The sequence below is a fragment of the Labrus mixtus genome, chromosome 11 (assembly GCF_963584025.1).
Source record: "Labrus mixtus chromosome 11, fLabMix1.1, whole genome shotgun sequence".
Classification (NCBI taxonomy): domain Eukaryota; kingdom Metazoa; phylum Chordata; class Actinopteri; order Labriformes; family Labridae; genus Labrus; species Labrus mixtus.
In genome coordinates, this window is record NC_083622.1 from 5323700 (window position 1) to 5339789 (window position 16090).

Sequence of the window (16090 nt, forward strand, 5' to 3'; positions counted from 1 at the left end):
TTGTCTGTTGGACAGTAACGGTGCTGTGAAAAATAATTTCCCCTCGGGGACAATAAAGTCTAAAAGTCTAAAGTGAAGTGGCCTCTGTTTTGTTTTTCATGTAAAGTGGGACTTTAAACAAGATCTGTTTTTCAAAGTAATCTGTAAAAAATAGTTTTCTATACTTGTCCTTTGTAGTCAGCACACTGGTCACGAAGAGTTTACAACTAACATTAAAGTAATCCCCTGAAGAAATATTCAGTTTCCATATCCATGTTGTGTTCTTCGGGTCAGCGGTGAGGTGAGTGGTGACCTCATTCTTATCTTTCCCAAGCAGATCACAAGTAAATGTTTTCCTGTTATATTTCTTCCATCAATACTTTTTTTGGGAACTGTCTGCCCCACCGACAACAATATAAGAAAATGTAAAAAAAAAGAAAAAAAAAAGCCAATATTTGTAATCACAAACTTTATTCAAAATGTGTACATACAATTATATATTACATTATATACTATTTAAAGAATGTGCAAATTGTAACTCAAATAATGTCAGGATAGTAGGCATGGTACATTGAGAGACGCCTAAAGCCTGCTTTTTTATCTTTATTTAAGCTCTATCTACAAGCACGAACATCAAATGTTACACTAGTGTTTTTCATTTCTTCTGTGTGGCACCTACAAGCTTAACAGTACATCCTTGATCACATTTACCTGACTCTCCCTATGCCCTTCCAGTGCCAAAACCCATTATGGATGTAACTCCAATACCCCAAAGCAATATTGGCCATTTGCCCAAGAGCCAGAAGAGGAAATGGGGAGCTAATTTTCTGTGACTGGAACAGTGATTAACACTGTTTTGCCATGGTAACCATACTAAGCAGGCCTGGCAAGCTGCCGAACAAAAGCCCACCACTTTTAGCATGTAATAACAATCATTAAGCATCCTGATGTTGCTGCGAGCTGCCCTGTTCACGACTAAATTAAATGCATCTGGACTGCTTGGAACGAGCCTTGGAGGTTTCTGGGGAAGTCAACACATGGTGCTGATAAAAAGTTACTGCAGGTGGGCGATGCATGATGAGGAGTCACTTAGATTATATGCTGGAAAAATGAATTCATACATTTCTGGTTGTCCTTTTCCCAATCACAATTTCATGACACATGTTTTTTTATCTGGTGTCAAACTAGGGGGAGAAACATGCCATGTCCTGTTTTTAAGATTTTTACTTTTATCCAGAAATAAAACACATATTTTTTTACCTTTTCCAGAGGCAAACAAACAAAAGAATCCTAGCAGTGGGTTACCAAACAAGAGACAAAGGCATTCCTTTGTGATCAACTCAAAGTAATCCCCAACATAGTCTAACTGGTACTGTCTGGCAGGGGCCAAAGCAACAACAATGCTGCCTTGTGACATGACTTGGGGTTAAGACAAACACCAGATCCAGAGTCAAGTGACAAAAATCTGTAATTCCCAGAAATGCAAGACTGGTGCAGAATAATCGTGAGCCAGCCTGACCAAATCCTTCAGCTTCAGGCACAAACAGGCACAATCATTTTTCACAGGCTAACTGAGGACACCTGTGCCACATCCAGAGGCAGATGGGTCTGTGTTGCCAGTGAGGTCTCAGTCATCTCCAGTTAAGCAGCTACAGTCGACGTCAGCAAATATGATGAGAGAGAAGATTTTCATCAGATTTCAAGGTAGCCTTTATTTGATTGGGGTTTTTTTCCCCTTTTTTCCCCTTCAGTTCTGTCTTTTCCTCTCCGTTACCCCGTGTCTGCTCCATGATGATTGGTACAGTATCCTCCCAGTCGGCATTAGGAGGTGGCGTAAGTTGGTAGATGGTGAGTTCAAGGTAATGCATCACCGGTCAGCTGAATAACAAGACTTCCACTTGTTTCTGACTGGATGAGCAGCAAGCCCGTGTGTCTGCCTGCAGTACTGGGCTTGAACTGGACAGGTAACTTCAGATAGTGCTGTGATCTAACGGGTGGGGAAGAGGAACAGACCGTTAAGAGTCTACAAATAGATAGTTATTTTAAATTGTGAGTAAGTATGAAGAAACACATGAACAAAGATTCACATGCATGTTCACATACAAAGAAAAGCAAATAAACATCTGCTCAATTTTCTGAATTAAAAAGAAAATAATATCCAGTGTCAGAATCTCTTATTTAGTCTTATAAGAAACTAAAACCTCTCCTGTTGAGTTTTACCGAGATTTATCTGGGTCTAGGTTTGAGTAATGTAGAGATACTCGTGTAGATTGTATTGTTAGACTCAGAAGAAGATAGACTTTTTCGTAATTCTGGGATAATTATCTTGATTATAAAGAAAATCAGAGCAGATTTTTACTTTCTCAAGTGAATGCACGATGCTTCTGTAGGACTGCACTATACTTATGCTAATAGTGTTAAGTATCCTTAAATGAAAACAAAGAACTCATATCTATGTGCACTACCCAAAATGTTTTCGATCATGAGTAGAAAGCATTGGTATATCATTATCGTGTGGATGAGGTGCTAATAGAGTTGTTCCAATACTAATATCAGCCTCCGATTCTAAGACAGCCTAAAATGCAGGATGGGGTTTTGTTGAGTCAACCAGGCGATTGAATGATCCAATACTGAAAGTAAAGCTCTCCAGAAAACAGACATGTTTAATTTAAAACTAATTCATAAGCCCAGATCTAAACGGTAGCCTTTAGAGCAACTTGTGCTGTGAAGCCACTAAAAAAGTGTTCAGATCATTGCAGCTATTAGACGCACCGAAGAAATCATTTCAACTAATTTATCATGTGACGAAAAGGAAACACAACAGTGTGGAGCTGTCAGAGACTGTAAGGTTAGAGTGAGCCAGCGACACTGAATGAGGCAGTTTCACATTAAAAAAAAAAATCAGCCTTTCTCTGACACTTTGGCAGTCACAGCACATCTGGAGGGGCTATGAGTCAAGCTGCAGTTAACTTTAGCAGAGTTGTGTCTAGGTATGCTGCTTGTTTCCAGCTCAGAAACCCTTCAGTATTCATCATTCACAAGACTTTCCAAAAGCAAATCAAATGTTTCTTTCTCTCTAAAACTAAACACAGAAAACTGATGAGGACACTAAATAAAAAGGTTATTGATGTGAGTCTTTAGATGCACTTTAGGTATCAGAAAGGAATAATATTGGAACATCTCAAGGTGAAAAGGAGAGCATAACATAATAAGAGACACATTAAGCTTGTACCACCACACAACTGCTTCAAATCCACAACCAGCAGGCTCACAACACTCATACTGCAGGGATGTGTCAGGTTCAGGGTGGAGCTACATGACGCAATTCAAACACAATAGCATGTCCAAAGCTTTCCGTTTGATCCTGAAATTTCTATATTTAAATTGTTGTACCACTCTCAACTTGTTCCTATTCATTTCTTACTTCAACAATGCAAAGCACACATTCTGAAGCCTCCACACACGTCAACAGAGCACAGCCCAGCTGATACCTGGGGCCAGGCAACCTCACCCAAAGGCCTCAGCAGTGAAGGAAAACACGAGTGCTCCCCCAAAAGACTCAAGTGGGTGTACCTTCCAATCATCCTCTGGGTGCCAACATCTCATAATACCTCCCATAGTGAGCATTAACAATAGAAACATAGCATTATACAAATTCAGAGTTATATGAAGAAGTTGGTTTTGACAAACACAGACCATTCCTGACTTAACGTTTAATTTCTAACCGACTACTAATAAATATATTCTACAGTATATGATTAAAAATAGAAACAAGTAAACACTAACAGGTGGAGGTTCATTTAAAAAATGAAAAACATTGTATTCCTAGTGTCTATCTTTGAAGAGAACAGAATAAAGAGTTTCTGTCAGGGATAATGACCATTCGACTCACCTCAGGGAATATTTGGAATGCTTGATGTGGAAGGGCTCCCTAGGGTTTACAAATTTCAGCTGCAAGTCAATTAGAGAAGCCACACATCAAATATTAACTCCATGCAGAGCACAGTGACATTTGTTAGTGGTTATTACACTTTGCTTACAATAAGAAGCAATCCAGTCAGGCGTGCAACTTCTATTAGCAATAATGAATGACACTCTACACACATATATATCTACACTCCATTTCTCACAGTAGAGCTGAATTAAAAAATTACATTGTAGAACTACCAGAGTGTGGGTAGAGAATACATTTAAAAAAACATGTTAGCAATACATAATGCCAAAAAGAAAATAACAGAGCGGGTAACCCTACATTAATCAGGAGAGGCTGCACACCTATCATTTATTGGGTGGGGGGGGATGTCTCCACAGGGGCATCAAAAAACACTACATTTCTCTGAATTCATATGTTTAAATATTATCATACTCTTTCTTTAAATCAAGATAAAGATGACAAAATTCTGTGTATTGTTTAGTAGCACAAAGCTAAAGATAGCAACTGCATGTTATGCAGATACAGTATATATTCTGCAATATAGAAGACACACCAGTTTACAGCTGCCTTTCATTAAACAATTTTAATAAGATTTTAAATTTTAACTCTGCACTGTAACTTTTAACTCTTTTTTATATTTTTTACTTTATTTTAATTAATTTCATTTGAACATATGTTCAGATTTAATAATTTCAGTGATTTTTTAATGTTCTATTTTAATGTTTCTTTTCTTTCCTCTGTCATGATGCTTTTGATGTCTTGTGTGAAGCACTTTGAATTGCCTTGTTGTTGAAATGTGCGACATAAATAAACTTGCCTTGCCTTGCAAATAGAAACAATTCGGCGGATAAATATTCTGCAGTTCATTCATTTTGAGGAGTGTCGGTGTTTGGGACTACTCCAGGCATTTTAAGATTTCTCCCAATTCCACCTGACACTATGTCCTGCCTGCCATTCCTGTCCGGCTCAGAAACATGTCCCCATTTGGAAGCCACATATTCTAATAAAGGTATTTTATCCATACTTAAGCATTGAGGTCCAGTGTTTAAAAAGTCGAAGATGAAAAGTTTTACTTCCAGAAGCAACAAAGCAGACTAAACTCAAAAGACCTATTAAAAAATATTTTATAAACCCCATGGTTTTATCTTTCCAGAAACCTAGAGCTGCAAATGTACTGCATCTCACTTTCTTTAATGATTTTTCTCTCCCTCGTCTTCATGAGTATAAAGGCACGCCTCACCTCGTGTGTATCCGAAGAGTTGTTGCGGATGTTGACCTTCAGAGTGCTGGATTCACCCGCCCGTGTGGCTGGGAAGGTGTACAGATCCTGTGGAGAATACACACCTCTCCTCACAGCCTCCTCCTGGCTGTGAAACACAAATAGTTCCAGTTTAAAAAGGGGAGTAATAACCATCAACACAATCTCCATAGGAAGAAAACATACTCAAATAACATTAAATATGAACCGAGTTCTGAACGCTGAGATTTTAAAGAAAACTGCTAACAAATTCTCTAAACATCCATGTGTGTTTTAGCTTTTTTGCACCTCTCATAATATAATATTTTAACACAGAGCATCTATTTACTAGTTAGTTATAAGCAGGCTTTAATGTATGCAGGGAAAAAGTCCATATGGAAAGACCTGTTTTATTTAAAAGTACATCACAAGTAGCAGTAAATCTTTTTAGTGCTCATACACCTGAAGCCTCTGTGGAACTATCATCTGCTGTTGTACTGAGACTCACAAGAAACAGATGAACAGGCACTACTCTGGGGGATGTTAAAGACCAAGAAATGAAGGTGACGCGGTTTATGTCTGTAATGTAAACGCCACACAGAGAAGGAAGTCTTGGCTGTAAATCGTTCCAACGCTAACTGAGGGCTTCACCATTATAACCGAGAGCCACAGGCTAAATAATGACAAGAAAGAGTTAGCATCTGTTCCCAGAGAGGCATATATCGTCGTCGGGCAATGATAGAAGATGATTTGCTGATGGGTTCTAAGAAAGTTCCCCATACAAAAGGGGGAAGGAAAAAAAAAAGATATTGGGAACCACATCCAGGACCCGACCCTGTGGTTCATGGCTCAGCCAACAGAGTGGGATTTCTATTGTTTAAAAGAATAAAGCCAATAATAAAGTCTAAAGTGAGAAATCATTCCACTGTTGTTGTGTTCCCTCCTTCACTGGAATCCTTGTGAGGGTCATATGAGTGTTAGTTGTAGCTCAGTAAGTCTCACCTGTTTTTTACTGACGAGACCTCAGCTCTCTTCCTGGTCTTGACTGTGGCCTCAGTCTTCACTAGAGAGCAGTCTCCTTCATGTGGTCCTTCCACCGGTCCATACTTGGTTCCCTTTAGATAGATAAACAAAAACTTTAGGAGGTTGGCGAGTAAGCGCATGATAAAACATTGATTCCATTTCTGTAATACCTCAAAAAAAGCTGGTCACTAAAAACATGTAAGAAGCTATCTTTCAAGTATATCACACCCAATAGACTAAAGCTTTTTAAAAGACACTTAAACACTACACCAAATAAGGCCATTATAGCCGATTAAGCTACTCATGTGGAGCCATCCATCTAACATCCCTTTAGCTGGGAGTGTAGGCGCTGAAGTTAAACAAGTCTGTCAAAATACTTCACGTTAAAAATGGCTCAGACAAAGCCTGCAGGCGCGTCTCAGCAGGGTGGCTCTCCTTGCCGGCCCTAAACCCACTTATCTCATTTGTTAATTCTGTCACTTAAACTACAAAGCCATAGTCATGGTTCTGCCATACGCGCTGGTTTCATCAAACTGATGAAGATGATGACAAACAGTAGTGTTTTTTTAAGGGAGGTTTTCCACAGTTAGCGATGGTGATGTACACATTGTTATGTTTATGATTAAATCAAAAATAATTATTTGGATGACAATCGCTGTTTGTAAGAATGTCTGATAATGATTTTTTATTTTTCTGATTTGTTTCTTTGAGAAATGCGTGAAACACAACAAGGATAAGAGAAATATATTCATACAAGGTAAGGTAAGTATGGATAGGAAGAGCAAATGTTTAAAAAAAAAATGGTATGCAACTCTTTTAGGAAGAGGTAAATGGACAGTACTTATAATTATCTGACCACTCACAGCACTTTACACTATATGCCATTCAGGTCTTTCTCATACATATTTACATAGTTGAAGCTTTCACTTAGGGCACAATATGGGGTTCAGTATAAGGTTGTCAAACTTTAGATACCAAGTGTTTTTAAAATGATACAATCTCTGTTATTTGAATGATCACTAGTATCGCAAAGTACCAAAGCTTTAAAAAGTTTTTTAACAACGTGCAAAACGTTCCATCATACTTTCAACCAAACAGAGAGAGGAGTGTGCCTGTAATTTTTGGTTAATAAAATCAAGAAATAATAAATCAATATTTGGTGCATAGCATATGGCGCAGCACCATTCCATGTCTGGTAGCTGGAGAGGGGCCAGTTCACTTTATGAGCACTGCCGAGGTGCCCTTGAGCAAAGCACCAAACCCCCCTTCCACACAAGTCCAGGGGGGCTCGCTGTGGGCAGCCCCATCACTCTTGATATCTCTCCAATAGTGCACGTCCACAGGATCCTGTTTGTGCATATGTGTGTAGCATGTTCAACAACAGATTGTAAAATTGGATTTTCCTCTCCCGGGATTTATCTTCTACAGGACTTCTAATTTTGTTGCTGTGATATCGAAACAGGAATCAAAATCATTTGAATTTTACTACTATCAAAACAAAGTTTTAAATTCTAGTGTCGTGTCAACACCAGTTCAGTTTCTTGCCAAAATTAACTTTGATCAGTAGACTGGAGGAGCTTGGATTAAATGGCAGATCTTCAGATAAGTGGATGTTCAACCTCTTGAACAACAGCAGCTAAAGCCCAAAGCTAAAAACGCAAGTAGTATTTTATAGAATGTAAGATAGTCTGACAGACAAAGGTACGTACACAAACAAACATCTAAGCTTAGTTAAATATCCTTCAAACTAATAAAATGTTCTCACAGTGCCACAGAGTTGGAAGCGGATTCTGGCTTTCTGCTGTGGCTCAGACACAGGGTGGCACTCCAAGTCCCAGAACTGGGCATAGTCCCCTCTGTCCCTGGGAAGGAAAGTAATTGGCACCTGGGAGAGCAAGAAAAGGATTCGCAGAAACAATCCAGATCAAATTAAACCACATGTTTTGTAAATGCAAAGTTCAAAACAAATCAGCAAACAAAACAGTCAAAAAATCCAGAAACCATAATTATTGTACAATTTAACATTCTCATGGTTGTAGATGCAGCATTTTTTGGATCAAATATTGACCTTGAGGGCAGAACATTTTTCATCTGGTAGTCTAATCCGAACCTAGTGTTTAGTTTTCAAAGGAGCATGGGGTACTGTTGGACCTTCGAAATAAAAAACTACTTGTATTGCGAGATTTTTTTTAAAAAAACTAAAAAAAACATGACATATGCAGTAATCATTTCCCCTTTCAAATGTCTTCTTCCAAATACGGTAAGTTGAATATGAATGCTCACCTGCATCTTCTCGTGGGCTCCCAGAGTGCCAGAGACCCTTGTGCATCTAAAAGCAGTGTACGTGGCCCGGTAAACATCTCCAGAGTGGTCAACCCCCTGAGGAGAGAGAGAAAGGACCTGAGTGACTGCAACCACACAACGGCAAGACAAAATAAAAAAAAAACTATCAATAAACTATGTCAGGAGGCAGGACTTGCAAAATAAACGTATTACCAACGTGATTCACAAGAACAAAGAAAAGAATGGAGCTAACTTCACAGTGTCTCAAAGTAAATTCATACAAATTTAAAATAAACAACAAAACAAATAAAAGCGTTTATTCCCAAAGGAGAAACAATACAAAAAGAGAAGCAGAAAGAGAACAATGAGCAGGGATGAAAGAGTTGCCAGAAAGAAAGAAAATAATGAAGGAAAAAGCACCTTGACGTATGGTGGAGCAAATGATGACAGATACCAGCGCACTTCCACTTTCCCATTCTGCACCTCCAGCTGGGCGTCTGAAGTAGAGGAGCAACAGAGAGTTTGATCTCCTACAGGAGTGAACACAGCTGCCTACAGAGTATGACTCCAAGCCCCAACAGTCTGAAGTATATGAAATATTTTTTAAAGGCTGCTACGACACCATCTGAGGCTGTAGTAGAGTAGAGTTAGATGAACAGAGGATCTTCTGTCCTCTGGTCGGTCACTTCCCTACCTGATGTTTCCCCTGACAGAGTGTTGGGGAAGATGATGGTCTTGTTGCTGATCTCCACCAGGGCTTGAGGTGCCTGTGGGGTCTGAGAAGGTAGCATGGGATTGGCGGGCAGCCTGCTTACAGGCAGCACTGGGGTGGCGGCCTGAGGAGGCAGTGCTGACAGAGTTGTGTCTCCTGGGGCCGCAGACACATCCAGAGCCAGGTCCTGACGTATCTGGACCTTTATAAACTGAACCACGGTCACATTGCACAGTCAGCCCTCGTTTACTCCTCACAAAACCATCCAACATTCATGATAGACTCAAGGTTTGTAAAGGTTGTATCTGTAAGTGTTTCTTACTTTCTGTTGACCATCACACTGGACATATATCTGTCCGCTCCATGGAAGCAGGGCAGGTTTTGTTGCTAGGGAAGGGTTTGGACTGATCAATATCTGAAGATGGCACCTAGGTAAACAAAAATAAAGAAACTATTTAAATCACAAATACACAGACACATTTATTATTATTATTTAATTATTATTATTTAGAAGAAAGTAGATACGTTTAGAAGTGTTCGATCAAGTAAACCACTGTCAGCTTTAGATTGGATTTTAAATCTTTGGTAACGAAAAGCAGCAGAACATCTCATCTCTGAAACGGTCATGTAGCTGATATGGAGACATGTTTGGCACTGTATGATGCAGAAGACCCTGGAAGCATGATACCCATGTGAAAAAATATTAGCAGCTTCAAATTGACTTAAATGGTTAATTGGATATGATTAAAGATTTGATTTTAAAGTTTATGTAGCCTGACTAGGGCTCGACCGAAATTGAATTTTTGGGGCCGATATTGATATTGTGGAGAAAACAAATCCGATACTAATATATCGTCTGATATGTTTCTTAGATCAAAGTTTGATCTGTAGAGATAGATAGATATAGATATACACATTTATTGCGTTGATCTCTCAAATTTACTTACAGAACACTTGTGTAAAAGATATACAGTATAAAGTAGACAACATGGCCTCTCAACTGGAAAGTAACTGCATGTTTGTGCATCACCATTTGATACTCTGGAGAGTGATGTTGATGAGGCATGTTGTAATCCATATAGCATACTCTAATAGTTCTTTTTCACCAGCAGTGTAAAACAATGAAACTCAAATGAAATGCTTTTTGACTGGTTAATAAATCTAGAAAGAGAGATGAAATTAGCCAATACGATAGTCACTGGTTATGCTAATATCGGTCGATATAATTGGTTAGCCGATTAATCGGTCCGGGTCTAAGCCTGACCCCACAGGAAAGTTAAACAGAGAGGCGAACAGCATACATCATGGGTCTTATTCTAAACAGAATGCTTCACTGGGAAACAAACAAACAAACTGAGAATTCTTACTGAGGCTCAATAGTTCCATGCTGTGGGGTAATGGTGAGGCAGTGGGCGGGCCAGGACAAATCAAAGCTCAGTTCTCTGGACGTATTGTTACGGATCTGAACCTGGCTGGTCGGTGCTGCACCACCTAAAAACAAAAACATCAACAAATGAATTTACTCCTAGCTGGTTATTTAGTCACATGACATGGTAGAGTCTGTTCCCTTTGCCCACGAGATCTACTACTCACTGATGGTAGGAGCAGCGAGAACAAGTTGTTCTGGATGTATTGTCCAAGACTCAGAGGTCTGAGGGGAGAACAAAAGAAAGGACATTCTGGTTTTAAAAAAAATAAAAAAGCATTTTAAATCCTATCAAATGCAACAACTTTTTTTTTTATATTCCAAACATCACCAAAGTAATCAGCAGGGACTCGACACAAGGAACTGTTTGAGATGATGAAAGAGAGCTTCTGGTACCTGTAAGGAGGACTCGGTCACTCTCAGTGCTGGACCCTGGGGACCTTTCACTGGCAGCACATCCAGGGAGACGTTACCATTTGGCAAACCACTGGTAATGACATGGAAAAAAAGAGCTGGATAATTCAAACAACATTAAATGACAAACATGTTATGAGATGTTCTGCTGTTAAAAAATGTTTTACTATAGTGTTACAGCATTGCTTCTGCAGGCTGCGTGCAGTCTAAAGGAAAATGTGGATTCTAACTGTGTGTTTCTCCATAGATTTACAAATCATTAAGATGTAGGAATAACTGAAATGCATTGTAATGATGACAGACATCATTAATTTATACTTGGAGTCGTCAATAAGGATAGATTTATTTAGATAAACCAGGAGGTAACACAATTATTGAGATATTGTGACAGTACCTGTGTGTCTCTGAAGTGTGTCTCACAGAGGGCGGCAGCAGCTCAGCAGGGTCACTCTGCTCACAGTCAGCACTCTTTGTACTTCCCAGTAATGACACCATTATTTTACTCATGTTTCCATAAAAGATGTGAGCCTCATTGGGTCTTTGAGGCAGGTCATAGGCTACAGAGATTAATAATAAACACTTGGTCAGAGACATTATCAGACATTTATTCCGTATATAGCCTTTTGAAATGACATCTGTTATTCCTAAGAATGTAAACGTAAACATCTTACTCTCATCAATGTTTTCTTCTCCCAGGAACTTCTCATTAAAGTTAATGTTTCTTAGCAGACTGTTCTCAGACAGAGCCTTTCCCACAGCCTCGGGTTTACTCTGAAGCAATCTAAGAGAACAAAACACAAACTCACAGTCGGGCAAACAAATCAGCTTTCAACAAAAGCACAGCCATCTGGAATTGGATCTATAAACTCTCTCAGCACTGAGAATGATTTGGAAACAATGTATGTTTATCTGAACTAAGTCCAGAATACAAATCATGTTGCTAGCAGCATTCTAAGAACGCTAGCCAGAGACAATACCTTTGTTGGATCTGATCATAAAGAAATAAATTGCTGGTCTGATAAATGCCCAGTTTAGATTCCTCTGCATGCACTACTTAAACAGTTTACCAGTGTAACTTCAGTTAACAGTGCAGTTATTGTATTTCCACAGATAATCCACAGAACTGTAGAGGGACACCAGGTTTCATGATCAAACTAAGTGTAATATCGTGCATCCTTATTATTGCATGAACTATTTCATGCATTTGTAAAAATCTGTTAAAATGGGAAATTTCATGATGAAGGAAATTGCCACAATCCCTTAAATCCAGAAGGATTCACAAAGTAACTTTTCTACAGACCATATTCTATGCTTTTTGGAAAAAGTGTTCAAGTGTCAATGCATGCAATGCATTGATGATGCATTAATTATTTTCAAACGGAAATTAATCATCACAGTCTGATCACTGTCCACTTACTATGTCTTTAATCCACTTTATCTATTTTGTATCTTAATTGTTTCATTTTATATTTCTAGTTTATATTTTGTAAGTCTACCTTGCTGCTCCCTATTGTTTTCTTCATGCTACTGCTCTGGGCCTTTGGATTGCCTGAATTATCCTTCACTAGTCCCTTTTCCTGATCAAGTCATTCACCATGTGGAGTCGTGGTTTATGCATTATAGTGAGGCCATCTGACTTCAAAACTGTCACTTGGGAAGATAATGAACAACTATGCCACCTGGAAAAGAGGCTCCTTCGGTTGCATCAGGTAAGCCATTCATTGTCTTTAATTTGCATCAGGCAGTTATGGACGGTTAAACGGAGGTTTGTGTGCTCGAGTTTGGGTGTTTGGCAACATCTGGCTAAAACTGTGAAAAGTGTAAACACAGCTGTCTGAGTGGTCCTGAGTATGCATCCATAAAGTTGCGTAATAGGACGCCTCTGCATGCGTAGTGGTGTGTGTGATGAGCTGGATGGCCTCAGGTGATTTTGGCTTAGCAGCACAGACAAGTGCATGGGGTGGCCAGGGTTGCCTGGGCCCCAATATGATCATCTACCCCAGGTGAAAAATTATAAATTAAATATTGGAGCTGTTTCATAACAGGCTGCAAGTAGCACTCTTTGTAATTCAATGTTGCACATTTTGAATACTTAAAAATGTGATTAATCATAATTAAATAGTTCATTGTTTGACTTGAAAACTTTTTCTAAATACCAGCTAACATCTGTACTTTACTGATAACAACAACATAAAAACAGTTTTTGAACACTCACCTCCTGTACTGTTGCCTGGACATCTCATCTCCGCAAAACAGACAGATTGAAGCAAGAAGTGCACACCCTGACAGACTCAGGGAAAACTCTCTTTGGGTGGACTTCATTAGCACAGTAATCACCTGAAACATGAACAAATGGTATCAGAAAGGTCATATATAAGAACATACATGTGAGGCAGCAATCAAAATAAGGAAGCAAAACAATGAGGCTTTTGTATCATTATTTCATTGAAGTAAAGATAATTAAAATGTATTAAAATACTATTAAACAACATTGTTGTAAAAAAGACATGGGATGTTGGGGCGGGTCTCAGGCTATGCTGCTGCTTAGATAAGCTCATTGTACTTCTGGAAGCTTGGTTTGGGGTCAGGATACCCTGGTTGTTCATCGTTAATGAGTTGTTAACAGTTGCCTTTAAATCCAAAGGGATCTTCTCCCCTTTGAAACAAAGACAATAATCCAAACAATTAAAAATTATGAAAAGGCCTGGGGGGGGGGGGGGGGGGGGGGTGGGTGGGTTGGCATTTGGCTGTGTATATTGTACTGTCGGTTTGTTTATACATGTGTACTTGTGGATACACACAAGGACATATATGATGTATTTGAAATATCTCTTTACGCAGATGAAAATTCATATCTGAGTATATCCCGTTGGGGGGGCGGCCTGTCAAGTTTTTTTTTTTTTTTAAAGATTTATTTTTGGGCTTTTTGTGCCTTTATTGTAGGAATAGGATAGTGGATAGAGTCGGAAATCAGGGAAAGAAGTCATTTAAGGATACCTTTCCGATAGAAAATGACAGCAATGAACACCAAGATTCCTTCAAGTGTTTGTGTCGTCGTGTCGCAGTGTCGGCTTGTCCCCACCCCCCCAACACTGTAAACCTAGGGGAAACACTGTATCTGCAAACTACTTGCACATATGCTCCAAGTTAAGTGGTGTATTTATTTTGATTTTAATGAATGATGGTAATGCACACACGCTGCCAACTAAAAAAAAAAAAAAAGATATTCACAAAAGAAATCCTGAAAAAGTTTCATGTAGAAGGGCTATAAGCTGCCCTGTAGGGTAGCAAACATCAATATAATTTATGTTGTTACTGTTTTTGTAACAATTTCCTCCGGTTTTTGGATGTCAAATTAGTTCAAATTGACAACCACTATTTTTTGCACACAGTAAAAATGTCTACCTGTTGTAAGGCTGCACAGTATAAAAATGTGTAATTACACTGTACAATATTGCAATAACAAAATTAAGTTCTTAATTAAACAGATTAATCTAATGGTAGCAAATAACTAGCTTGAGCTTCATCTGAATGTATCAGGATGGTTTTAAAGCATGGTCATTATACTCCCACAGGTCAAATGGATGCATGTTGTTTGAGAACGCATTGCTTGTTTACATAAAATAAAATGTATTTTTCATTGCCGATTGCTGCTCACACGGCGACAATGCTGAAACTGTGATTAATTGGGCAGCCCTACCTCTTGGGTCCTTTCCTTCAGCACAAACTGTGACGGAGCCAGGCTGATCACAGAGGGTTCCATAACTGTTCGTGTCTGCACGTCAGAGAAGGCCACAGCTTTGATGAAAGCTGCTCTGGAGCCAGTGTTCCTAACGCATAGACACACTTTGCTGACGCGACTAACAGCAATGTCACTTAGTATTGCTTCATAGCCATCTGCCTGTTTCCTCTGGTCCTCCAGGATGATGTTACTGGTCCCACCATAGCCTGACAGTGGAATCTGATGGGGGAAATATAGAGACCAAATTAAACTGTAGCTCAAGTCTTTCTAAGGGAAATGGAAAATATTGAAAAGGAAATGTGGACAGAAGACAGGAGAGAGAAATGCAAAGTAAAAGATGACTATAAGGAATAAATTGAAAATGTGGCATACTCACAGTGAATTTAACCCCAGGCTGTGAAGGCCGGACTCCGGACTGTTTGATTTCCAGCTTGGCCAACATGCAGGCCACTCGGGTGGGAGCAAAGAGCAGGTGAACAGTCACGTCTTCTCTCGGACGAATAGACAGCTCCCCATGTCGGGTCAGGCGCTCTTCAGGACTGAACATACTCTGGAGCTGAGGGAATACAATGTTCATATACTTCAAATGTAAACAGTGTTATACTGCTTAGGCAGCCAAATATTATCACTTTTAAAGGATGAATGTTGTTTTAAACAGCATAAAGTAAAATGGAAAGGACACAATTTACAGAGAAAAGGCTGTTAATGGGATTTTGGGATGTTGAAATTCAAATAAAGAAGTGGTCTGATATGCGTCTGATAAATCCCCACATATTTAGTCAAGTATGATGAATTGTTGGTAATTTAGGCAACAAAGAGTTGCAGTTGCTGCAATTTGGAACGTATAACAACTTAAACTAAAATAACGAAGCCATCCATTTTATTATTAAATGAATACAATCTACCTGAAAACAGTCCTGGTCTTGACCACGTATAAGCAACCGTAGCTGCTGTGTTACGTTTGTCGAGTTGTTCCTCAGGACCAGCTTCTGTTGACTGAGGAAAAAAAGGCAGATGTTGATTATATTTTAAAAATTGTACAGCGATTAAATTGGTATCTTTGACAAACTTTACCTTGAAGTTGAGAGTCATTCTCTAAATATCTTAACTTGTGTTGAATAGCCAAGTCAAGCTTTAACACACTTAAACCTCTAAAGATTACAAACATTCAAAGAAGCTTTAGCTGTTTCTACTTTACCCCCCTTCAATGAGAGTAAATGCATTGTGTGTTGATGATTATGTTGAAATAGCTTCTGAGGAAAAACACTCCCAGTAGACAAACCTCTGTCCCTCTTCATGAATAACATTATAAAAGCCTTAATAGAATAAAGTGACCAATG

General features: G+C 39.0%; 1 protein-coding gene across 1 annotated transcript in view; it reads right to left on the reverse strand.

The window, feature by feature from the left end:
* Positions 1-437: 437 nt before the first annotated feature.
* cep192 (centrosomal protein 192) overlaps positions 438-16090 on the reverse strand; it is a 39456-nt gene continuing 23803 nt past the window's right edge. Inside the window, exons 34-51 of the mRNA XM_061049707.1 lie at positions 15656-15746; positions 15127-15306; positions 14709-14969; positions 13224-13345; positions 11680-11789; positions 11403-11565; positions 10991-11081; positions 10762-10819; positions 10536-10659; positions 9491-9596; positions 9151-9379; positions 8877-8953; positions 8457-8552; positions 7939-8058; positions 6153-6265; positions 5154-5280; positions 3872-3930; positions 438-1966 (exon numbers count right to left, since the gene is read on the reverse strand). Of these exons, the coding sequence (XP_060905690.1) occupies positions 1834-1966; positions 3872-3930; positions 5154-5280; positions 6153-6265; positions 7939-8058; positions 8457-8552; positions 8877-8953; positions 9151-9379; positions 9491-9596; positions 10536-10659; positions 10762-10819; positions 10991-11081; positions 11403-11565; positions 11680-11789; positions 13224-13345; positions 14709-14969; positions 15127-15306; positions 15656-15746 (2260 nt within the window). The 3' untranslated portion in view covers positions 438-1833. The remainder of the gene's footprint in view (positions 1967-3871; positions 3931-5153; positions 5281-6152; positions 6266-7938; positions 8059-8456; positions 8553-8876; positions 8954-9150; positions 9380-9490; positions 9597-10535; positions 10660-10761; positions 10820-10990; positions 11082-11402; positions 11566-11679; positions 11790-13223; positions 13346-14708; positions 14970-15126; positions 15307-15655; positions 15747-16090) is intronic.